A 26,923-nucleotide genomic window follows, 5' to 3' on the forward strand; every position below is an offset into this window, starting at 1 on the left:
TTTATAGTGCCCTTAACACAACAAACTGATTTTAATGAATGCTTCTTGTACATTTCTAAGAAGCCACGAACATTTTCCATACAGAGTAGATTTCTAAGAAGGCAGGAACATTCACCGTAGAGAGGTGGAAAAGAATAATTCAAAGACAAGAAATAATGGAAAAGAAAATACTTCCTAATTTATTAGTATCTTACAAGGCACCTAGAACACCTTCACAATAATCACTGAGCTATAAAAGCTTGTGTTGCTGCATGTAGGAAAGAAATAAATAGTTCAAAGTACTGCCAGAGGCTGGCACAGGTGATGAGAAAGAGCTGACCAACAAGTAAGGCATGTGGACTACATTAATGAGGCTTTCATTTCAGCCCTCAATCGGTGAAAGTCTCTATGCACTAAACCTTCTTCTAGCACATGAATGCCCACACAATTTTCTGATTTCAAAAGGAGAACTAACTCAAAAAAAAAACAAAAAACAAAAACACAGAGAACTGCACCACTAAGGATACTGGAAAAAGCCTCTTACAGGGATTGCATTTGATATAAAATCTGCGACAGCAAGAACTTTAGAGAAGTAAATAGAAATGGGTACATATTAACCAAATGTACTGCATTAGGAAACAAATTTACCAAAAGAGTTCTGTAATAATACCAAATGAGGGAAGATGCTTTCATTATTTTAAATGATTTTAAAATAAAGGTTAACAGAAACATCTGTTTACAAATTGAGGATGCATTACCAGTTAATCCATGTGATGCAGTCCAAGTATTTACTACAGGCAATACTTTGCTTTGATAGCTTATTTTATCCTTCTTTGATTTCTATTTCATTGTTAGATTGAGACATGCTAACAAAATTAGGAGAAAGCCTAATAAATACATGTTTTTAAAATTAGTTATTCTTTAAATGAGGATAAAACATTAAATAAGAGCAACTATTAAAGTGATCTATTATATTCTGGCCCCATTCATTTCACACCTTGAGGAGAAGGGGTGAAGGAGGAAGATTCATACACTGGGGGGAAAGGTGTTATTTTTAAAGGAAAAAAAAAATTTCCATCACACAAAGTTATCACATGTGAGCTGCAAGTTTTCCTCTCCAAGTCTCACTTGTTTATACTTACTTATTTTTAAGTGACATAATAAAAATAATCTTAAACATATGCCCTTGATAGTCTAATACCATTTTATAAATATTATCTCATGGGTACTAAAATGAGGGTAGCAAAGATATTTATTTACAAAAACTTCTGCATTCACAGGAACACGGCCCAAGAACTTTATATCTCTTCAAATTTAAAAATCAGTACACCATACAATTCACCCTAGAAAATGCAGTGATGGATGAAGAGGACAGTAAAGTCACGATGAGATATGACCCATTAGATAACACATCTAATGATAGGTGCTTTGAGGAAAGTAGAAATGATTTACACAAATACTCTCTGACATTTGAAAATTTAACTCTTTTTGTAAGCAAGCAAGTTTAGTTCTTCCAATAGAGGAGTTCTTGGTATCACTTTTGAAAAAATCGTAAGGTCTTATGAAATAACTCATTCATTTCTTTTGAGGGAAGAGAAATATAGACCCTGCAAAAGAAAAAACCCGAAAAATCAGGTTTTCTTAACATGAACCTTTCGAGGCTCCATCACCAAACTTTAAAATAGGGACAACGAGGGGCACATGGCTGGCTCAGTTGGTGGAGCATGTGACTCTTGATCTCAGGGTTGTGAACTCGAGCCCCATACTGGGCACAGAGATTACTTAAAAATAAAATCTTTTAAAAAATAGGGATAATAATAGTATAGGACCATTTATCATGGGATGGCTTCACAGGATGGGATGGTCTGAGTAAGAACTATAAAAAGCCAGGGGGCGCCTGGGTGGCACAGTGGTTGAGCATCTGCCTTCGGCTCAGGGCGTGATCCTGGAGTCCTGGGATCGAGCCCCACATCAGGCTCCTCCGCTATGAGCCTGCTTCTTCCTCTCCCACTCCCCCTGCTTGTGTTCCCTCTCTCGCTGGCTGTCTCTATCTCTGTCGAATAAATAAATAAAATCTTAAAAAATAAATAAAATAAAATAAAATAAAATAAAATAAAATAAAATAAAATAAAATAAAATAAAATAAAATAAAATGCCAGGCTGGAGAGTACATTGTAAACTCTAGTCAGTGTGATTTCTTGGTCCCATCTCCTCCTACCTCTTCTAAAAACCTGCCCCTTCAATTATTTCCTCTTAGTCCCGTTGACCTCATTTTTCCTCTAACCTGTAAATGTTCACCTTTCCAATCTTAAGGAAAAAATACAACACTTTCTTCAACTATGAAACTCATAGATCTATATCATTCTCTTTCTTCCCTTGCTCTGTCAAGAGTAGCCTGCACTCTCTGTATTTCCACAGCTTAATCTCTCATCTCTGCTCATCAGTACTGGTAGTGTTGTGGTTAAGCCACTACTGGCTCCCAAATGCCTAATCCTACTGACATTATGTAGTTCTAACCTGGCTTTTCTGTGGCATTTGATGGTGTTTACCATTCCTGTTTGAAATCTTTCCCTTAGCATCTTTGATCCCATTATCCTTTGTTGTGTTCCTGTTTCATTCAAGATTCCTCCCTGCTTTTTACTGGTTTCTCTTTTAATTCATCTCCTACCTTTATCGCCGCCCATCACAAGTCACTTAGACACTGTTCTGCGTATGAGTTTTATTCAGGGCCATGCCCGCTTGTCACTCTATACTCTCTCCCTCCATGATATCAACCACTGCCCTGATTTTAACTGCCACCTAAACAGTGATGATTAGCAAATGCCTCTCTCTGGTAGAAACCCCACTCTTAAACTGTGGTCTGTATTCAGCTACTTACTATATGTTCCCCCCATATGTTCCACAGGCACCACAAGTTTAAAATGTCTGAAACTACTGAACCTGGAATCTCAGCAGCCATATTCATTCCCGAATCCCCTAGTCTTCCTTTATACTCCTCTCCGTTAGTGACATCATCCCCCAAGTGAGACTAAAGTTCAGTCCAATGTGAGTACCCACTGGGAGCCACTATACTGTGCTAGGGAGTATGGAATCCAAAACAACTAAGTCATGACCCCATTGTTTAAGGAAATAATTCCATGAGAACACAGTTCGAATTTTAAAAAAATCATGTATTTTGTGTTTAATTCTATTAGAAAGGTTTACAAATTTTGTATGGTGTTTAAGTGCCTACCTCTCAAATGGAAGTCAAAACTATAAATCCCTTGAGAAGAGAAACTGGGTCTTATTTTTTCATTCCAAGCACATAACTGGCACTCAGTTACTGATGAATGGACACTACATATGAATAAAAATAAGCTTGTATTTCCATAAGACATTGAAGCAAAGTGTTTCTCTGTGCTTAGTTTAACTTTTAACTAGAGAACTAGGTTCAGCTAAGAAAATCTTGACACATCACTTCTACATCCTCAGAATAATATATATTTTTAAGCAATATCCTAGCTTAGTAGAATGACGAAGTGTTATACTAATTATCTTTTGAGGGTCTAAGTCCTGTAAAAAATGATCTGAGAATTTCTTTGTATTGCTACTTTAATTTTTACAGGTATTTGTATCATCTCCCAAATTAGTATTATTGACAAATTTAATTAAAATGCTATTCATCATTCCTCTTTGATCACTAGAGGCACTAAACAAAATTAGACCTAATAATGATCTCAGTCTCAACTGCCTAATGTCTATCTCCTCTAGGTAACATCTAAACTATACAGGTCATGCAAACCAATGATGACTGCTTTCTCATAACAAGATTATCATTAGAACTTTCCAAATCAAATAGTATTCTTTCCTATTTTGACCTAAGCAAAAGGAAGGTAAAAAGAGAAACGTTACATTTAGACACCCAAAAAAGACAATTCCATATGCCTGAAACGCATATCACAAGGTTACTCTGTAGAAAGTGTCAAACTATGCCCATCAGCTGCCACCCTGCATACAGATGTCTCTGACATGGTAATAAAATGAGAAGCCGTTTCATTTAATAATAATAAAAAAGCAACATCAGTTGGTGCATATTACATGTAGCATCTAGCCCTGGTTGCCTAGCAACCAGTCCTGAGTGAACTCCACAGAGAATGAAAGCCCTAAACGAATGTACAGTTTGTGCAAGTTTCAAGGACTTGAAGAGATGTGTCAGTAGTTAATCTAAATTCTAGCTGACAATTACCATACTGAGATGGAGGAAAGAGAACCCATCTTTTTGCACAGAATCAAGCATTAACTAGAGGTGAAATTCAACCATTTAGTTTTATACCTTCTGAATCGGGTTCTATACAAAAAAAAAATTGTGGCAATATGACTTATAAATTACAAAATCATGCAGAAAAAAACAACAAAAATACCACTGTTTAACACACACTCATTCATTCGACAAAACACATAATGAATACCTATCATGTGCCAGATACTGTCCCAGCACTGGAAATACAAATATGAAAGTCACTTTACAAGCTTGTACACAGCCCATACTATATAATGGAGTCATCAGAAAGTAAACAAAGGATGACCACATTATGTGTTCTGTAATACACAAGTAGCCATGGGGTATTGTGGAAACACATATAAAAACATCAGATTCAGACTCAGGGGAAGTGGACCCCTGCAAACTACACAGGGAAAACTTATCAGATGAAGTAATATGGGCTAAGTCTTAAAGGATAAGCAAAAGTTAGGTAAGTTATAGAAATGGAGGAAGAGGAGAACATCCCAGGCAGAAGAAAAAATATTTTCAAGGGCTCAGAGGTTAACAACAGCAAGCTGTATTAGAAGAACTTCAAGGCACTTGGTTGCACTGGAAGTTAGGGGACCAGTACTAAAAGAAGAATCCAAAGAGACAGGGTAACCCCTTCCAGAAGGATTTCATATGCCAGGCTAAGAAGTTCAGACTTCATCTGGAATGAAACTGGGAAGACAGAGAATGATTTTAAGCCAAGGAATAATATAATCACTCTGGCGATAATGTGAAATATTTTAGAGTGCAAAGAAGGCAACAAGGAGAATACATAAGAAGTTACAACAATAAGAGAGATACTCAGGAGAAAAAGTCAGCAGGAGAGGGGGGCGCTGGGGAAGTGACTTAAACATAACTCAGTAACAGTGCTCTAGAAACTTAAAAACCATATACAGTATTTATACTACTCAATCCAATGAAATGTTAGTCTGGACCATCCTTAACAACAAAACAATTATTCAGAGGTTAAAAAGTGTCTGTCTGGGAAGGAAAAGTTACTATAGAGAAGGGTAAGAGAGGCAGAAAAGAGGACAGAGGGAAGGGAGGAGGAAAAATATCAATTTTCCAAACTGACAAATAGGCAACTGAGATTCCAAACAAATAAAAATTGAGGGGTGCCTGGCTAGCTCAGTCGGTTAAGTGTCTGCCTTCGGCTCAGGTCATGATTCCAGGGTCCTGGGATCGAGCTCTGCATCAGACTCCCTGCTCCACAGGGAGCCTGCTTCTGCCTCTCCCTCTCTCTGTCAAATAAATAAATAAAATCTTAAAAAAAAAAAAAAAAGTTGAGAAAGAAATCTTGTAAAGCCATACTTTGTGCTGTTTGATACAATGACAGGATCCCAGTCCCCTTTCACCCTCAATGAATTTTGTCTGAGCTCTGTGCAAAGGTAAATCCCAAAGACATTAACATATACATTTATACATAACACAAATATGTCAAATATGACAAGAGTTTAATTCACCAATACATACTACTTGGATTTACTAAAAGAATTTCATTTTCTCTTTTACTTCTTAAGCTTTATTTTTGATGTGAACATTTTGCCTTTTGTCCATTCGAAGAAGCCAAAAGGAAACAGGAGTAAAACCTTGAAAGAGAAGTAGGCTGTGAAGAAACACACGGAGATCAGTAGGCTGTGAAGAGACACGTAAAGATCAGGATGGAATAAATCAGGGTGATTCAGGGTTGCTCACTGGATTCAGAAAGGAAGGAAGAAAGAAGGAAGGGAGGGAGGGAGGGTTGAAGGAGTCACATACAAACAGGTGGTTTACAACAGTGGGCTAAGCGCCTAAATGACAGATTATTGGCATTAAATTCCAGAACAAAATTCTCTCAAAATAGGTTAATCAAAGAAAACTAGCAATTTTGGTAACCAGTGCAAGCAACAGGAAACTGGCCCTCAAACTTACTTTATAATTCATGACATGGTTTGCTTCTACCCAATGGAAGGGAAGCATGTGCTGTCAATATGGGAATTCAACAGAATCTAAAATAGCACTGAGATTCTAAGCACTAAGTGACATATGGCCATTTAATAAAAAATTTGTCCCTCTATATTCAGGTCTCTTGGACATACTCAAAAAACTAAAAGAATAAAAAGAAATCATAAAGGAAAACACTACTGGTGTTTGCCTACATAAAACCTGAAAATGTAGGTACGTTGGATAATGTAACATAACCAAAAACTTCCAGAAAAAAAATGTAATAACAAATACAACTCAGAATTACTATCCTACATCTAAAGTATGTAATATCAAATGAAATCAGGAGATGCTATCAATAAGTGAACAAATATGCAAATAATTAATCCCACTCCAAAATGAAAAAGGATAATAAAATGTTTTAAAATCGGGGCGCCTGGGTGGCACAGCGGTTAAGCGTCTGCCTTCGGCTCAGGGCGTGATCCCGGCGTTATGGGATCGAGCCCCACATCAGGCTCCTCTGCTGTGAGCCTGCTTCTTCCTCTCCCACTCCCCCTGCTTGTGTTCCCTCCTCGCTGGCTGTCTCTATCTCTGTCGTATAAATAAATAAAATCTTTAAAAAAAAAAAAGTTTTAAAATCATTCTTAATAATAGTCAATGAAATGTACTTGATCACAGTGGTATCTCCATGATTAACTATTAAATTAGCCATGGTTTTAGCTGTCCTATATCTTGTTCAGGGTACAGTAACAATCTTGTGGGCAATCTTGTATAACCCAAAAATATAAGTAGAATAAGGTTTTTGAAAAATACATATATTTAAATCTTTAAAATGGCTCATATGCTCTGACAAAGTAATTGCACTTCTGAAAACCTATTCTAAGAAAATGATCAAAAATACAGATAAAGATTAACATGCGGCATTTTTTATACTAGTGAAAAGAATTGGAAATGGTGTAAATGCCCCCAAACGGAGATGAATACACTACAGTACAGTCATGAGAAAATACCATGCAGTCACTAAAAATAATATTTTTGAAGAGATACTAATAACAGGAAAAAAAATTCTTACAATGTTTTTTTTTAAATTAGAAAACCAATTTTTATAAAAGTGTAATTTCAACACTAGGTTTTAAACAGCATAGAAAGAAGAAATACTACTTCTGAGTAGTAATGATGGTTTTTTTTCCCTTTCCCTCCCTTTCCTGTACTTCCACAGTTTTTTTTTTTAAATAATGAGAATATATTATTTTTTTAATTAGAAGACAAATCCCACCTATTTCATCTACCCCAATAACATGTGGGGGGATCCCAAAGGTATGCTTTAGCCTTGCATTTAAATAGATAGCTCATTCCTTTCAATTCTTTCTGTAGTTAGTCACCTCTGTTCATTCTAATGTAAATTTATCAACCAGTTCTACACACTTTCATTGAATTAAAAAAGCTTCCAACAGTACCCTACGGTCAAGGGTAGCAAGTGTATTATATTAAGAACTTCAACTTACATCACAGAATTAAAGCAAGGAAAAAACTCTTAAGTTTTTAGTAACTGAAGGGGTTTTAATCATTTTAATACACTTTACCCACTTTAATGCACTTACAATCATAAGCATAACAAGGGTGGGCCTTCACATTACCTGAGATGGTTAAGTAGAGGCTGAAGTCTCTCATCGGACTGCACGGCGGGCAAGGACCTGGCTGTCAGCTAAAAGCAGAGACTCGGGTTAGTAAAAACAGCGAAGACCAAATACTGAAAGTATCTGAACACTAAATGTAATATGGGGACAGGGGAGCAGAAAGAGAGGGAGTACTTACAATGTAAATACAATTTTTTTTCTTTCTTAAGTTAAAGAATTGTACAGAAAGCAGACACGTTGTATGAGTAAAGCTAACTCTATGGCCCTAAGTTTTGCAGGGTATGCCACTGAGTTTAGAAGTAAAGAAGAAGGAGGTAAAGCAAAGAATAAAAGGAGAATATCCTGAGAATATCTTTTCATGAGTTCATGAGAAAACCTCTAGTCATAAAAATATTATCTTTGTAAATAAAAATGAAAAAACTTCTAAATTTATAGCAACCAACCTTGTAGCACTGATTTCCAGGATGATGAAGAAATTGGGGAGAGAAACTTTCATTTATAGCTAAGCCACTGTGAAATTGGTTACATGCAGAATTTTACACACAACACACACACACACACACACCCATACTCATGCATTCCTTCATTTTGACATTACCATAAGAAACCAAAAAGATGTTTTAAACATACAAAAGCAACTCAAAAGTATTATAATTGACAAATGACCCCAAACTGATCTAGAAAAGAGAATGTAAGATTCAAAACTTATTCTTAAATATTATATACCTCAGGCTGACAGTGTATCATGAAAATGTGAGCCTTTCCTATACTTTACTGTAATAATATTAATGATATCTCCATGTTATCTCTTACTTTTCTTTCTGTACTTAAGACAAAGCCCTCTTATGCTATAACAGTTTAACCTCCCCAGATTAAAAACATTCATCAAAGCAATCAGATAGCTTGAAGTAACCTTAATAAAACATCAAAACAAAAATAAAAGATTTCGTCTGGATTCAATTATGTCAAAATAGTTCTTGAAATCTACCCATAAATTATTTGACAATTCGCAAAAGAGAACCTTGCTTAAGGCAAACAACTAACTGAGAGAAATCCTTTGGTTTTATAGAAGGTATCCTTTCTAATTATTTCATACATTAACTAAAATGTTCTGAAAACAAAAAAGACATTTCATTCGTAACACCTAATTTTCAGTATTATCCAAGTAAAATAAAACTATCACTTTTAAAACATCGAATACATATTTGTGGAGAAAATGTTGACCAAAATGCCATATATGAAGTCATTTTAATTAAATCATATCTAATCAATAATAATGGAGAGACATTCCCACTTTGGGGCAAAAGTTAACACAAGTCAACAGCTGTCAACTAATTTAAAATAAAGTAAGACAATTAGTCTGCTGCAATTTTAGCACAGCCAAAAGACTCTCAGTATCTCTAAGAAATGTTAAATCTAGTACTTCATGACATAAAACGCTATCAAGGTTTTATCAACAAAACACTTTAATACTTTAATACACCCTATATCTGCTAATGTCAAATCCCTTAATAAAATGTCACTTAAGAGATTTCATGGCTCAGAAGCAAAGTTATGCTCTAAAAAGAAAATTTATCCAGATATTTCAAAAGTCAATTTTCTGAAAACAGATGGAGCAGACAGACTGGGCTTCTTCAGTTACTTCTGTCAATCTATACAGCATGCTTTCTAATCAAACTGTCTTTTTCTAAATGAAAGCAAACAAACAAAAACACCTCAGTAACAGTAACATATTTCTAAATGTATGTTCATTCCATACAGAAAATATTTCTCAATTCTCTTCTTTTTAAAGATTTATTTATTTGAAAGACAGTGCACGCAAGAGGACGGGAAGGGGCAGAGGGAGAGGGAGGAGGAAGCAGAGCCCCCGTTAAGCACGGAGCCTGATGTAGGCTCCATCTCACCACCCTGCAGAACATGACCTGAGCTGAAACCAAGAGTGGGCGTTCAACTGACCGAGCCACCCAGGCACCCCAACCCAATCCCATCTTAATCTTAGCCTTCATTTCCTTTTTCTTAAACTATTAATACATCTCCACTCACCACTGTTTCGGCCTCCACTCTTGCCTCTTCCCTAATTTATTCTCCACAGCAAGGCCAGAGTGAAATTTTCAAAATGAAAGTTAACCATCCCCCTAATTAAAATTATTTAATAATTCCCTTAGGCTCTCAGGCCAAAGTTATTACACCTGCTCTTTCATTAGACTGTCTCCTAAAACACCCTTCTGGGCCACATGGCTGACACTCCGGGCATAGGCCGGGTGGGCCTGACTACAGGCACACTGCAGAGAGACTGCAGGTTCAGCTCCAGACTACCTTTAACAAAGCAAATATCGCAAAACAACTCAAATCAATTTTGTGGTTTCCCAGTGCACGTAAAAGTAATGTTAACACTATACTGTAGCCTATTAAGTATGCAATGGCATTATGTCTAAAAAAAATGTACACAATTTAAAAATACTTTACTGCCAAAAAGTACTAACTATCCTCTGAGCTTTCAGCAAGTCAGAATCTTTTTTGGTGGAGGGTCCTGCCTCAACGTTGATGGCGGCTGCCTGATCCAGGGTGGTGTTAGGGGGCTGTGGCAATTTCTTATAACAAAACATAAGAGAAATTTGCCACATTGATTAACTCTTCCTTTCAGAAATGATATCTCTGTACTATGCGACGCTATTTGAAAAAATTGTACCCACGGTTCTTTCAAAACTGGAGTAAGTCCTCTCAAACCCTGCCACTCCTTCCTCAACTAAGTTTATGTCATGTTCTAAATCCTTAGCTGTCATTTCAGCAACCTTCCCACCATCTTTACCAGGAGTACATTCCATCTCAAGAAACCGCTTTCTGTGCTCGTCCACACGCAGCAGCTCCTCATCTGTTCAAGTCTGATCATGAGCTGCAGCAACTCAGTCCCACCTCCAGGCTCCCCTTCTAGTTCTAGTTCTCTTGCTGTTTCCACCACATCTACACTTACTTCCTCCATGAAGTCTTGAACCCCTTAAAGCTCTCCACGCAGGCTGGAATCAACTTCTCCCAAACTCCTATTAATGTTGGTATTTTGACCTCTTCCCATTTATAAATGTTCTTAATGGCATCTAGAATGGTGAATCCTGTCCAGAGGGTTTTCAATTTACTTTCCCAGATCCATCAGAAGAATGACTCTGTACGGCAGCCACAATCTTACAAAACGTGTTTCTTAAAAAAGACTTGAAAGTTTGAAGTTACTGCTTGATCCATGCACTGCAGAACAGATACTGTATTAGCAGGCATGAACACATTACACTGGTGACCATCTCCATCAGAGCTCTTGGGTGAGCAGGAGCCTTGTCAGTGAGCAGCAATATTTTGAAAGGAATCTTTTTTTCTGAGCAGGAGGTCTCAACAGTCGGCTTAAAATATTCAGTAAACCATGCTGTATACACACAAGTGCTGTCATCCAGGCTTTGCTGTTCCATTTATAGAGCACAGGGAGAGCAGATGTAGCATAATCCTGAAGGGCCCTGGGATTTTCAAAATGATGAAGAACACTGGCTTCAACTTACAGCCACCAGCCACATTAGGCCCTAACAAGAGAGTCGACCTGTCCTTGGAAGCTCTGAAGCCACGCACTGACTTTTCCTCTCTAGCTATGAAAGTCCTACATGGTATCTTCTTCCAGTAGAAGGCTGTTTCATCCACCCTGAAAATTTGCTGTTTAGTGTAGCACCTTCAGGAATTCTCTAGCTCGATCTTCTGGGTAACGTGCTGCAGCTCCTACATGAGTACTTTTACATTACAGAGGCCGCATCTTTCCTTCAACCTGATAAACCCTCCTCTGCTAGCTTCAGACTTTCCTGCAGCTTCCTCACCTCTCTCAGCCTTCAGAGAACTGAAGAGTTAGAGCTTCGCTCTGCATTAGCTTTGGCTTCAGGGAATGTTGTGGCTGATTTGATCTTCTATTCAGATCATGAAAACTTTCTCCGTACAGCGTTAAGGTTTTCTTCTCATTCATGTGCTCACTGGAGTACCACTTGTTATCTCCCTCAACAACTTTTCCTTTGCCTTCACAAGTTGGTCGTTTGGCACAAGAGGCCTAGCTTTAGGCCCATCTTGGATTTTATTTATTTATTTATTTATTTATTTATTTATTTATTTAAAGATTTTATTTATTTATTCCACAGAGATAGAGACAGCCAGCGAGAGAGGGAACACAAGCAGGGGGAGTGGGAGAGGAAGAAGCAGGCTCATAGCGGAGGAGCCCGATGTGGGGCTCGATCCCACAACGCCAGGATCACGCCCTGAGCCGAAGGCAGACGCTTAACCGCTGTGCCACCCAGGTGCCCCCATCTTGGATTTTAACACGTCTCCCTCACAAAGCTTAATCATTTCTTTAAAGGGAGACACGAGTCTTCCTTTCATCTGAGCACTTAGAAATCATTGCAGAATTATTAATTGGCCTCATTTTAGTATTGTTGTGTCTTGGGGAATAGGGAGGCCCAAGGGGAGAAAGATGCAGGGGAGTAGCTGGTTGATCAAACAGTCAGAAGACAGAAATCATGGGGCGCCTGGGTGGTACAGCGGTTAAGCGTCTGCCTTCGGCTCAGGGCGTGATCCGGGCGTTGTGAGATCGAGCCCCACATCGGGCTCCTCTGCTATGAGCCTGCTTCTTCCTCTCCCACTCCCCCTTGCTTGTGTTCCCTCTCGCACTGGCTGTCTCTATCTCTGTCAAATAAATAAATAAAATCTCAAAAAAAAAAAAAAAAAAAGAAGACAGAAATCATTTATCAATCAAGTTTGCTGTCTTCTGTGGGCACAGTCTGTGGCACCCCAAAACAATTACAATAGTAACATCAAATATCACTGATCACAGATCACCATAACAAATATACAAATATAATAACGTTTGAAATATTATCTGAATTGCCAAAAGGTGACAGAGACACAAAGTGGGCTAATGTTATCGGAAAAATGGCACTGATAGACTGGCTGGATGCAGGGTTCCCACAAACTTTCAATTTGTAAAAAAACAAAACAAAACCAAAAAAAACCCAAACACAATATGTGCGAAGCACAATAAAACAAGCTATGCCTGTGTCCAGCTTCTGCCAACTCCTTAAGACATAACAGAAGAATCATCAGGTAGAAATCTGCCATAGCTCCAGTTTCTGGAACACATACGCTCAATGATTTGATTCCCGCTTCACCCCTTCCCATTCCCTATAACTTATTTTCGCATCTTAATCACTGACAAGAAAAATTCCTCAATCACTGGTCAACACCTGAGTAAATTATTTTGAGGAAGACTTTGAGTTTTCCAAAGGTTTTGCTTTCAACTTTTAAAACAATTAGCATTTTCAAAAAGAGCATGTATCTCTTCATGGTAAGAAGATGAGGTTATAAAGCTATTCCAAAGCTCTTTAAAGCCATCTGCTGACCTTTTGCTAACAGAACATAAACCTCATTTTAGGGACTGCTGGCTCCATCATTTCTTCTGAAATTTCTCTCTGAGCCCAAGTAGCTCCTACTACACTCACAGGACCATGAGGGGCACTGCACCCCTGCCACTAGCAGGACAAGTATTTAATAAATATTAATGTGTGACAAATCCAAAAACTTGCAAGTGTATAATTCCATTAGTTGATGAAAATAAAAGTATATCTATATCTACAGTTCATGGTTAAAGTTTTTCAAATTCATGCTTTGAGCAAAACTAAATCTAAATCAAAGCTAAATCACAACTGTCAGCCTTACAATAAAGCAATACACTATCATAACAAGATTTTCGGCATGAAAAAAACTTTCCTCTATAACATGAAATGAATAATTGTCTAGTTTAAATAGACTTTGGTTTGCACATGTTTTGTTTGTTGTTTTTAATAAAAAATACAGCAGCGTCCTTGACACGTAAGAATGAAAGGGAAAGATCGATCACAGTTTACATCGTGAAGACTAAATGGGTTATTTGAGTTAGGGCTGTTTCATGGGAATCATAATAAAAGTTGGCATCACATACAGTTTATTTCTTATTATTGTTGAGAGGTTGGGGTGAGCTGTTAGAATGTCCTTTCATTATTAAGAATATATCTAGCAAAATGAACTAACCAATGCAAGGCTTGTGTGGTTTTTAGGCAAGTATAACAGATAACAGATTCTTAAGTAAATCTCATTTTAATGATCAGCATCACTGAATATATCTTGCATTTTGCCCTATTTTTAACTACAAAAAAATGACAAGGCATTTTGCCACCGAATAATTCTCCTTTAATGCCCATAAATATCACATAGATTCAAAGGTACAAAAGACAAGAGGAAGTCTGGAGGTATGTGGTCCAACCTTGTCACTCTCCTCCTAAGGAGAGCTCCTCGGACCACAGGCTAGCTACTGCCCGCGCGCAGAGCCTGTGCTAGCACCTGAGATCGGGACCCGCACAATACATGCCAGAGTACAATTCAGAGCAGACCAAACTTCACGGGTAAACCAGTCAGAGGCCTTTGCCCGATCCCAGTGTGATTCTGTCTCCTCTAATTTCCCTCACTTTTCAAAACCGGACAATGCTCTTCGAGATGCACAAACCCATGGACTTTCAGTCTTGAAGATTCCCAAATTTTGCTTTCAAGGTTCCTTCACATCATTTGCAATTTGGCTCAAATGTAACATCCTCCCAGAGGCCTTCTCTCATCACCCTTGGTAAAGCAGTCCCCTCTCTGCAGGTATTCTGTCAGTCAGGCAACTCACCACAGTCATCACTACCTGAAATCATCTTATTACTTTGCTTAGTTGTGTCTGTCTTCCTCTCCCCAAAACAATATAAATTCTCAGGGCAGAAACCTTTCTCTCTTGACAACCAGTTTTCCCCCACTGCTTAAAACTGTTTACAGTGTAGCATACTGTTGGCACTCAATAAATACTGTAGAGTAGATGAAAGGTTCACCTCACTCAAACATTTCCAAAAGAAGCATGGGTTTAGAAAAGTCTGCCCTAAACACTGACACTTTTGGTCCTGTATTTCTAAATTTTTCATAAGTAAATATGACCTATCAACTAGAGGGTCCACACACACTTCTCTTTTCATGTCTAGCTGACTGAAGTATTGTAAGTCCTCCTTTACAAGGAGGAGCAGTGTTCTACCACTCAATGCAGTTGAAACTACAGCTCCCTGGTTCAAAGGAAATGAGAACAGAAACACCAGTCCAAAACTCAAATTATGGATATACTATCACAGGCATTACCAAAAGAGCAATCATGACGTAGTCCTTCTAATCTATGTCTTTCTGCATGGGGTTTTTTGTTTTGTTTTGGTCATTAAATAATAGCTACAAATAAAGCAAAAATGTCGACTAAACTCTATTTTTCCAACATTAGTGAAAGTTTAAAACATACATCAAAGTTCACAGTCTTCTACAGTGAACACCCATTAAAAAAAAAAAACCTTAAACTGGCAAGACTGCAACTGCTTTAAAAATTTCCAGAAAACGAGCAAAGAATAGTGTACATATGATTCTATTCAAATAAGGCTCACTTAGATGTTAAAAAAAAAAAAAATGTTGTTTGACATTTATATAATACTACTAAAATGAAAGTGCTGTGTTACACAATTTTCAAGATACTACTGATAACTGTAGGTAAGTTACTTTGAAAGGGAGTCTCAAAAGACTCCCAGCTCAAAGGCACGTGAAGTTGCAAGAAAATTTAAATTCAAATAGCAATTAGAAGATTATCTACTCAAGTATGGAAAACCTAGATATAAAGCATGCTTGGTTCTCATATCTTTTCAAGAGTAAGGCAAACACAGAAAATATTTTCTTCTTAGACTTTCCACTCAAATTAGATGAGCCTGCAAAGAGCAATTTTTAGAATTATGATCCTGGAGGTAAGTACATGGGTATTTGTTTTAGTCCGCATACATCTGTGTTTGAAACGGTTCAAGAGAGGAAAGGAAGGAAGGCTGACTGATTTTCCAGCAGTGTGAGGAATGGCTTAGAGGGGAGTGATCCAGGGATCTAAGATGAAGAATCAAATTATGGTAGAACCAGTGGCGACAGAAAGGAAAACATGAATGTGAGAAACATGAAGGAGGTATATTCTACATAATTTTATGCCTAAAACAAGAGAAGTTATAGAAGACATCCAAGTACCTAGATTGTTCTATTAATTGCAACAGAGTGGCCACAGAAGAGGAGGTTGGGGAGAAGAAAGGAAATCATGTGTCTTGGCATGCTGAATTTGAGGTGCTTCTGAATATCCAAGAGGCAACTGAACATGTGCGTCTAGAGCCCTGGAGAGGATATGGTGTTAAAGATATAAATTTAGGTGTTACCAGCAAGTAAGTCACAGGTAAAGCCATTGGCTGACAAAAAAGGCCTGGGATTATGCATAAAGCAGGGATGCCCAATTGTCATTCACTAGTAGGCTGTCAGAGAACAGCACTGGGGGTTCATTCCAAGCTACATCCAGGGAAGAGAACAGGACTGATTGCCAACATTTGCTCCGGATACGGAATAGGAGATTAGCGGTATCTGCCTGGTATGTGCTATCCCCAGCGGGAGTAATAAGAAAAATAAGGAATTTTGCCAACAGACTTAAAAGTTTCTAACAGTGATTCTAAGCAATTACAGATTTACGAGAGAGGGAAGGTGGGGGAGAGAGACAATACAACCAACAGCTCCTTTAATTCTTTTGTTAAACACCTGGAATAAATGAATTACAATTTGTAAAAGAAAACATTTCCTAAGGAAAGCACTCTGCCTCCAGTTGTGAAGCTGACTGTTGCCCTTAACACCCTACTGTCAGCCAGTTGCTAGTATGAAGCAGAATTTTTAAAGGGGCCCATAGAAAGGGGGGAAAAATTTATGATATTCTCCTCCAAATGATGGGCATGAAGGGAGGGAACAAGAACACACAAGCAGGTGAACTACATAAGTAAATACGGTAAATGGTTCTTATAGAGTCAACAGACATTTCGAAAACAAAGGTGACTCAATCAGTTGAAAAAGAAGAACAAGAGGGTGGCTTCATTTTAAAATAATAAATCCCTTCTTTCTGAACTACTCACCCAACACTGGCTAAATTAAAACACATAAAAATGACAAGAAAACAATGCTCACTTGGAAAATATTGCTCAATTTTGTTCTCTGGCGTTTTTACCCTCTACCACTCATTTCAGCTTCCTTACAAAACTCAAGAGGAATGACAATATGCACTAATATCAAAGTTGTACCTTAAAAGAATTCCAAGATGGGTAATCAGCACAAGTTAGACCTTTCCTTTCATATAATCTTGTTCTGCTCACAGAGGCAGAGTAGTACTCTCTCGCAGTGCTATTACGGCAGTGACATTTATGGACATGTACAAATGGCAAAGAGACCAAATTTAGGTGTTCTTTGTTCTGTTTTTTGTGTTTTTTTTTCCAAATAGACTTTATTTTTTAGAGCAGTTTTAGGTTCACTGCAGAGCTGAGAGGAAGGTATAGAGATTTCCCGTATACTCATATGTATAGCCTCCCCCATGACCAGCACCACCCCCACCCTGAAAGTGGTACAGTTACGACAACTGACAAATCTACACGGACACATTATCACCCAAAGTTCATAGTTTACAATACTGTTCACTCTTGGTGTTGCACATTCTATGGGTTTGGACAAATGTATAATACACATATCTATCACTGTAGTATCCTACAGAACAAGTTTCCCTGCCCACAAAATCCTCTGTGCTCCATCCATTCATCTCTTCTTTCCCCTTGCCCCAATTCCTGTCAAGCACTCATCTTTTTACTGTACTGCCTCCACAGTTTTGCCTTTGCTGGAACATCATAGGGGCCAAAGGCAGGCCTCCCCAAGATGGGTCACTTGGACATGAACATTATTTTGAGTTAAAAACAATCAAAACCCAGCAGATTCAGGTAAAGCTCTTTACTTCCCCTTCAACTGCCCACTTGTACTAGAAAGAGAACTATTAACAGAGATTCCTCTTTACCCAAGAAACTAACAGGGAAACCTTTGTTTTTCAAACAAAACCTTTGTTTTTCTCCTCACCTTCCTGCTAATGGTTTTCTCCCCCTTGTATCCTGACACCATAACCATCTCCTTAGCTCATATAAGCAGTATGTTGCTGCACTGTCTTTGGAATTTCCATGTCTCTGTGGACTCCCCACACATATGCTATTAACTTGGATTTTCTCCTGTTAATCGGTCTCATGTCAGAAGCACCCAAAGGGAAAGGAAATTCTTCCTCCCCAACAATATCACATAGTTGGAATCATACAGTATGTAGCCTTTTCAGATTGGCTTCTTTCACTCAGCAATAGGTATTTAAGGTTCCTCCACATCTTTTAAGGGTTTGATAGATCATTCTTTTTAGCATTCCATCATCTAGATGTACCTCAGTTTACTTATCCATTCACCACCCGAAGGACATTTGGGTTGCTTCCAGCTTTTGGCAATTAAGAATAAAGCTGCTAAAAACATCCACGTGCAGGTTTTTGTGTGGACACAAGTTTCAAATAAGTGTCTTTTTAAATTAAGAACAAGTGGGAATGCTTTTCAAAATGTCTTTACAATCTCATTTCATAAAAGATTTGAGATGGCTCATACTGAGCCTTATTTCACACAAGAATACCAACCAACTCAAACTCTAGAATACCAACACTTTTCACCTAAGTTGAAGACATATATATTATGCTTATGCATGTGTTCTAAGAGACACAAAATTTATACATTGAGAAAATAATTTTTGAAATCAAAAGGCAACGATTTCTTTAAAGAGAGACCTCACGGTAACAAAAAGATATAGCTCTAGAGAGAACAGGTTGTTCAACAGAACTATCAATTTTATTACTGGGACCAAGGCAGATGTCAAGTAAAATTAACTTTTACAAGCAGCTGCTCTTTTAACTTCATTGATTTTAACAATGGAAAATCCTGTGTCTTTTTGAACTTCATTTTCTTATAATAGCAAGGGATCCCAATTACAAATCCCAAACTGTGAGAATCCACATTATATTCCCCTTTGCTCCTGGAACCAGATTTGTTCCCTAGTTTCACGTTCCCCTTGGCTGCCTGAGATGCTGTTCATCACTAGTCCTAACACGCTAGTACTTACATGCCCACAGCACTTTCTGGTTTTCACTGGGCTCGTACACACATTATCTCACTTGATCTTCACAACAGAGTTGGTTTCATCAGTACAGTGCTTCAGTACATGAAAATTTCTCTATCAGCTAGCCTCAAACATGATTTTCAATATGTAGGCTCTAAAAACCAACCAACAACCTTGTCAAGCAAAACGCATAAATTTCATTTGAGCTCTAAACATGCCCAAGTAGTTTAATTTCCAAAGAATATTAAACAGTGCAGAGTTAACAAGATATTTCCAGTTCAGGGGTCTGGATGATATGAAGAACTGAGAAAGTAAACCTGGGAATAGCGCAAGCAGACATCCCAGGGCTGATTTTTGATCATGAAACCTATGGAGTGAAAAGAAGCTTGCTATTCAGAGGATAACCTAAGCACCTTACTGAATCTCTACATCATTTAAAAATGTAAAACAATTGCTTGAGCAAGGGGGAAAAAGGTATTAAAAGATATGCCATGATAAATGTACATGGATCACTGGATTGTTTTCCATAAAGTAAAACACCCATAAAATCATTTTACTTCTAGAATATTCCAATAATTTTGGTTCAAAATTCTTAAGCTACAACAGCAAGCAGTTTCACAATTAGACTTCTAATAAGCAAAACAAAGATCTGGCAAGTGGAATTCAACACATTTTGCTTTTCATGGTGGCATCCATCCAAGAGATAATGAATTGTCAAACTTCTGCTGGTCTTAAAGGACTGCTCTTGTGGAGTAAGAATAAGGGCAGCAGCAACACAGCCAACATTCCTCAAGTTTTTACTACATGCAGGGCATTTTACTGGGAGTTCCATATAGACTCTAATCCTCACAAAATTCCTGAAATTGCTATTAACCCCAGGGCACCCCAGGGCTTCACAAACTGTTCAGCCAAAGAGACCTGGAACATCCAAGCAGAAGGAATAGGTGACCTTTATGCCCTTAAGCACCAACTTTTATTTATCTTATCCAGAATTTGCATTTGATTCTATAAACTGTCCTTCTTGATTTTACTATAAAGATGTTTATTTTACCATTGAGTAAAACAGTGCCACTGCTGTCCTATATATACTTTATACATTCCCTAGTATATCTAGTTCTAAATATTTGGCCATCTTATAGCTTTAAAAAACATGCTACCACATTTGTACTCCTTATAGCCTCCCTGAAAGAAATCTCTCCAGTGCTACATTTGGGATTGGGGAGTTGGCTGTGATGATTCTGGACCTTGCTAGATTTCACTGGCCATATCCAGTGTCGTTTTGTATAACTACCACAATTACACAGAGACAGAACTGGCATTTGTTTAGCCATAAATCTTTATATGAAAAGACTCTAAAAATCATTTAAATTCCTAGACTTCTCATTCATTTAATAAATTTGTGAGGCAGTAACTGAAGTTCTAAAGTTCCTTATTCATTATCATATTTTCATTCATCATTTTTGTCTCCCAAAACATCTATACCATATTTACCTAAATTTACATTTGTCCATTTCCTATTTAATGCAAGAAATATACTTATCTGGGTTTTCCAGAACCAAACTGTTCCTTTTCTGTTTGTTATTTGTAACCATGAATCTTGGACAAAACAGTATGTGGAAGCTTCCTAAATATGCACATAAATTCAACTACGTGCACTGAAATTGCCAATGGTATCTACAGGCTTCTAGTAAATGTTTAAAAGACTGCCCAGACAGAATAGTGGCTTTCATAGCGCATGTTATTCATCTCCTTTAAGGAGTACATTCCATGATTCTTTAACTTCCTGCTGAGTCTATTTCCTGGTATAAATGTCAGACATAAGCTACACATTACATTGGCAATCTTATCTCCATTCTCCATATTACTAAACAATGTACCACTTCTAATGTGGAAATTTTAAATTAAACATAATTTATTCTGTACGTTTACATGCTTAAATTTATTACCAAAGTGAAGACACACACAAAAGATATGTATAAGTTCATATATTCATTTTTCTGCAAGAACACTTTTTCCCTTGACGTGGACTTTCATTAACACTTGGAAGTACAGATAGAGCAATAGGGAGTGGAGTGAAGGGGGTGGATAGGATTTTTATTAAAGCATTGGTAACAGTGATCTGTTGTAAAACAAAACACAGTCCTTGGGAATGCACTTGGACAAGAACTGGAGGGCCTCAGGTCATTAAACACAACTGATCAACAACAAGGATATGTAAGACTTCATTTCCTTCCACAGCTGAACTTCAAGTCACTGATCCAAATGTATAGTTCAAGGATGGTAGCCCCAGATGGCTAACAACATACCTCTAATGTTGATGTTAACAGATGCTGCAGCAAGTATTCCTTTGCTTAGTTCTTCAGCTATAATTTTGTTCTTCTAATAATTTTTATATTTAAGCACTTATGAAAGGAGCTTCTTAAAATACCTGACCAGCTTTCAATTACACAAAATTAGAGTCTTGTGATTAATTATAGAACTTCTGATTATATTCAAAATAAATCAGAACAAGAAAAATAAATAATTTCCATTACTAGGACATAAACATCAGTAACAACTTCTAATTATGAAATGGAAATAGAAAACTATAATGTTTTTACTGTGGTAAGGACATTTAAACAATGACAACTGGACTTTTTGCCTCAGAATTCTATCAGATGTATTTTTAAAACAGTTTTTAATTCATCATAAATTTAGAGACAAAGCTCCTTAATACAACTGAGGAAGTAAGAAGAAATATGAAATAAATGTATGTTGAAATGTTTCTACAAACACAGCAGGGTACCCCAAATCCTATTCTTTTCTTTCTTCCTTCTATTTTTCAAAATTAAGAATCATCACAAGTAACAACCTGGATCACTGATGTCTTCTCATTTCTCATTTCAAATAACATACAATCCCCTTAAGAACACAGACCCAAGCCCCTGAATTTAATTACTATAAAAGAATAAATCGTTTCATTGTTAATCTAAATCACCTAGTAAATTTAAACTGCCTGCAAAATTCTGTTTTTCTAAGAAAAACAGATATTTTTCTTATTCCTTATTTCCTTTCAGGTTATAATCTCTTCTATTATTTGTAAAGTTGGAGATAATTACTAGATTCTGTGGTAAAGAAGAGATGCTGGTCTGAAAACTGAAAGAATCCTTACCTGCTTGCTTAGCTAGAGAAGGTTGTAGTGGTTGTTGTTTTTAAATAATATGGCTATTAGAACAATTGCCTATCGTTCTGACTGCCCAAAATTATGAGCTGCCATTTTAGTGATGGAATGGACCCTAGCTAATATTTCCCTTCAAGCAATCAAGGGTGTGGATTCTAAACCACCATGACATACTATTAAGTGCACCTTCCCCATATGACTCAAAGCAGCAAGGTATGAAATCAAGAGGGGGGGAAAGCAAGCGTGTTCAAAGATACATTTCCTAAGAGTACTCATTTTAGTATATCATATTTGTAAAACATCCTTTGATATCAGAACAGCTAGTTGAGACTTTTAAAAGACCTTGACATACATTTGACTGATTGCTTTCCAATGACATTATTTCATACTTTCTGGCACAATCGGGCTGATAGTGTCTGATGAATAACCAGACAAGCAAAGGACAAGTCTGAGCGATAGCCATCCTTTATATCTGACATCTTCATGTTTTATTACATATCTTAAAGAGAAAGGGAACAAAAACCCAAAGGCAGTGTTAGTTCCAAAAGATCTTACTACACACAGAAAGGCCCAAATCAGAATTATTTTGAAGCAGCCACTCTTGACATAAAAATGCATTTTGTTGCAACTAAAGAATCATCAACAGTTACAAAATTGGGAGAGGGAGAGATCTGCATCCTACACTTCTTAAAATTTACTTTCTCTAACAAAATGCTTTAAACAGGGGCGCCTGGGTGGCACAGCGGTTAAGCGTCTGCCTTCGGCTCAGGGCGTGATCCCAGAGTCCTGGGATCGAGCCCCACATCAGGCTCCTCCGCTATGAGCCTGCTTCTTCCTCTCCCACTCCCCCTGCTTGTGTTCCCTCTCTCGCTGGCTGTCTCTATCTCTGTCAAATAAATAAATAAAATCTTAAAAAAAAAAAAATGCTTTAAACAAAGGGCCACAAGATCCCCTGGACAAAGCACAGTACACCAAAATGCAAAGCTCGGTTTTTCCTGTTCCGCTGTCTGTGCCTGACATACACTGCCCCCTCCGCTTGTTCATGTTAATCAAATGTAAATGAATGCCAGCATGAACTAAAATCAGTCCTACCAAGATGTTTCAACAGTGCTGGCATGTGAACTATCAGACGGCTGACAGAATTTTAAAGTCAACTACTGAAAAACACATATATTTGTCCTAAATTTCCACTGAGATTTTTTTAAAAAGGGACATTAGTCTATGGCCATACCACCCTGAATGCGCCTGATCTCGTATGATCTCGGAAAAAGGGACATTAACATTACCTAAAAGTACTCAGCAGACTTTTTCCATCACAGACACATCATAGTAAAAGTATGGGAACTGAAGACTTCAGACAACTGGACATTTGCAACAGCACCCTGTGACTTTTCACGAATGTTCTAGCTGGAAGTCAAAGAATTTTTGGCCCCTGTGCCAGGAAAGAACAGAAATACCATTGACTAATATAAGCAGGAGCAAGTCTGGAAGGAAAGATCAAAGGCTCAGTTTTGTCCATGTTAAGCTTGAACTGCCTATTAGACAACCAGATAGAATTATCTGGACTTAAGATATAAAACTGTAAAACCAGTCAGTCAGACTCCAAATATTCTATAGATTTATGTGTTTTAACATAATTTCTACCTTGAGAACTACAGCAATCAAATATGTCTTCCATTCTGAGTGCTCCTTTTTATGATTAGCTACAATTAATGGATATAAATATATCACTTGTTACAAGAGCATTCAGCTGTAATATCCCTTACAAAAAGCTCTTAAGCCACCCAACAATTAGAACATTGAACCATCATTTGCTTCAGAGATGCACTGACAATATGGTAGCAACTAACTACATATGGTACTGAATTCTTGAAATGTGGTTAAATTGAGATATGTTGTAAAATACACACCAAATTTCAAAGACGTAGTATGGAGAAGAGAATGTACATCTTGTTAAAAAGTATGCATATATTTTCTAAAGATTTTATTTATTTATTTGAGGGAGAGGGAGAGGAAGAGGGAGCATGTGCACAAGCAAGGGAAGAGGGAGAAGCAAACTCCCTGATAGGCAGGGGGACTGATGTGGAGCTCAATCCCAGGACCCTGAGATCATGACCTGAGCCGAAGGCAAATGCTTAACCGTCTGAGCCACCCAGGCACCCCAAAAAGTATGTATATTAATTACACATTGACATATACTTTGTATATATTGTTTAAATATAATACAGTGAAATTACTTTCATCCTTTTAAAACATTTCTTATGTAGATAACAGAAATTTTAAAATTACATATGTGGTTCACATTATATTTCCACTGGACAGAGGATTTCTGAGCCAAAGATGAATATGACTTCTTTCTGGTACACAAGCAGCGATAACAGGCAATTTAAATAATTAAAATCTAAGAGTACAAAGAAAGGCAAGTGAAATCAGCTGTGTCATATTCAATTACTAGAAATAGAAAAACATCCATTTTATATCTATGGCTGCAAAAACACATTTCTAAAAGGCATGTGCCCCAATATGAGATCAAATTGAACTATTCCCCTGCCCAAAAGGAGATAAGACTTTTATGAAAATGACAGCAACTTTTCCCAAATATTTATACAAAATCATAAAATTATATATTGTGACCAGCCACCCTAAATCTTTTTTTTCAAGGTTATAAAGAAAATATGTCCCTTATTACATTGAGAAGTACTTTATCAAATGAAATATGAATGAATGTTCTTTCCAAGTTTTGAATTACATATTATACAGACGATTTCCCTAACCTCAAATATGCAGAATAATGGAAAACCTCAGGGCTGAAAACGTAACTCGTCTGATTCATGTTAACGTGTGGATAATCTATTCTTTTGCTCTGAAAGTTTTTAGATTTCTTTGGCTATGATGTTCTTAAATTTTACTAGTCAATCAAGATGTGTGGCATTTTTTCATCTTTAGTTTTTTCTTACCTTTCTTTAAAGTCTTTGTTCTTTCTTAATTTTGAGTAATTTACCAACATTATTTCTTTGAATATTTTTCTCTCCTCCAATTTCTTTTCTCTCTTCTGAGAACCCTATATTTGAATGCTGGCATTACAACCTCTCTCCTCCGTATTTCTTAGCCTTCTCAATATTTTCCATCTCTACTTTTCCTTTACCTTCAGATGATTTCCTCAACACAATCCTCAAGTACATCATGCATTTGTCATTTGTATTCATGCTCTTTATCTAAATTATTAAGTTCTTTACTTCAACTACTATATTTGTCATATTTCCACTTTGTTCTTTTTTCACTTGTATTCCACTTTGTTCTTTTTTCACTTGTATTCATGCTCTTTATCTAAATTATTAAGTTCTTTACTTCAACTACTATATTTGTCATATTTCCTCTTTGTTCTTTTTAGGACTTCTGGTTCCTTCTTAATACTGCTACTGTCCTCTTATTGCTGAGTATATTTATTATGTTTACTTTAAATTACCCTTCTGTTCTAATGAATCTGCTTCCTGAAGTATATACTATTCAGTTTATCTTTTTGTGTTTTCAGCAGTGACTATAGTCTTCATATGTCTAATTATGGCCTATGAGGTCATATTCACCAAAGGATAAGAGTTAGGAGATCTAGAACATGTGTGAAAAAAGGCCAAAACCCAAGTCCTACTATTATCCCTCCTGGTGAATTTGAAAAGATGAAGATGAGCCACCGGCACCAAGTAACCACTCTCGACCACTTCTGTCTCTGCCTACTGCAAGGCAACTGGTTTGGAAGGGATTAGCCTTTAAACTCCTAAAAGCAGCGGCACTAGGAGAAGGCACTCCTACGCAAGCCACAGGAGAACTGAGTGCTCTGGGTTTGCTGGTGAGCTTGTACCTGTTTTCATCAGCTCCTCACCCCAGCAGAGCTTTTGTCCTGCCCAGACAGGAACCTACCGATAGCAATTTCTGTAAGCAGAGGGGCAGGCAATTATCATTTCAAGGCAATTGGAGAAACTCAACTCAAACACAAAACTTAAAAGGAAAAAACCTTAAAACAATGTATTTTCTCTTGATTCCTCAAGCCACCCTGTATCCCAAGCTAACCACCTACCCATGCACACCAATTCACAACAGCCTCAATTGCCCCTGGAGGTTTTCTTACTGATTTCTTACTTTCTTTCCTCAGATTCACGCTTTCCTCTAACGTCTGTCGTTTCTCCATGGTTAGCTTTAGGGAAAGAAGCCAACTGCCCACATTAACGCTATCTTGACAGAATCCCAAATAACTCAGCAAAGGAATAAGCTACAGTTTAGTAAACAGGTAAAATCAGAAAGTAGGATTACCTATAAGTAACTGATTATTAATTGATAACAATGAGTATAAAAAACCTAACACCTTTTTTTCTGAATAATCTAACACTTTTAAAAAACCACACAAAGACTTAAAAATACAAACAAACCTTAAATCCAATTGTTGGACTAACACCAACAATTAAGAATAATTCTTGGGGCATCGGGGTGGTTCAGTCGGTTAAGCATCTGACTCTTGGTTTCGGCTCAGGTTATGATCTCAGGATCATGAGATAGAGCCCCATGTCGCATCATGCTCCCCACTCAGCAGGGAGTCTGTTTCTCCCCCTTCTCCCCCTCCCTCTGCCCATCCCCCCAGTGCGCATGCTCGCTCTCTCTCAAATTAATAAATAAATCTTTAAAAAAAAAGAAGAAGAAAAAGGAAAATTCTTAAACAGTGGAACTCTCATGAAGTGTCTGTGGTACAACATAAGTATTGTTAGGAAAACAATCACTTGCAGCATGTTGCCCTTGAGTAGTCACAGAAGAATGTGTCTTGGGCTCGGAACTCTTCCTTACAAAGAGATAAAGAGCTCTCACAGCCTGTGCTG

At 37.4% G+C, this 26,923-nt stretch overlaps 1 protein-coding gene across 2 annotated transcripts in view; it reads right to left on the minus strand.

The window, feature by feature from the left end:
* PRIM2 (DNA primase subunit 2) overlaps positions 1-26,923 on the minus strand; it is a 307,763-nt gene that overhangs the window by 125,975 nt on the left and 154,865 nt on the right. For both annotated transcript variants that reach the window (XM_045803074.2, XM_045803066.2), the window contains exon 8: positions 7,828-7,895. In XM_045803074.2, coding sequence (XP_045659030.2) covers positions 7,828-7,895 — 68 coding nt within the window. The remainder of the gene's footprint in view (positions 1-7,827; positions 7,896-26,923) is intronic.

Source organism: Ursus americanus, chromosome 29 (assembly GCF_024610735.1).
Source record: "Ursus americanus isolate L20-20 chromosome 29, mUrsAme1.1.p, whole genome shotgun sequence".
Lineage (NCBI taxonomy): Eukaryota > Metazoa > Chordata > Mammalia > Carnivora > Ursidae > Ursus > Ursus americanus.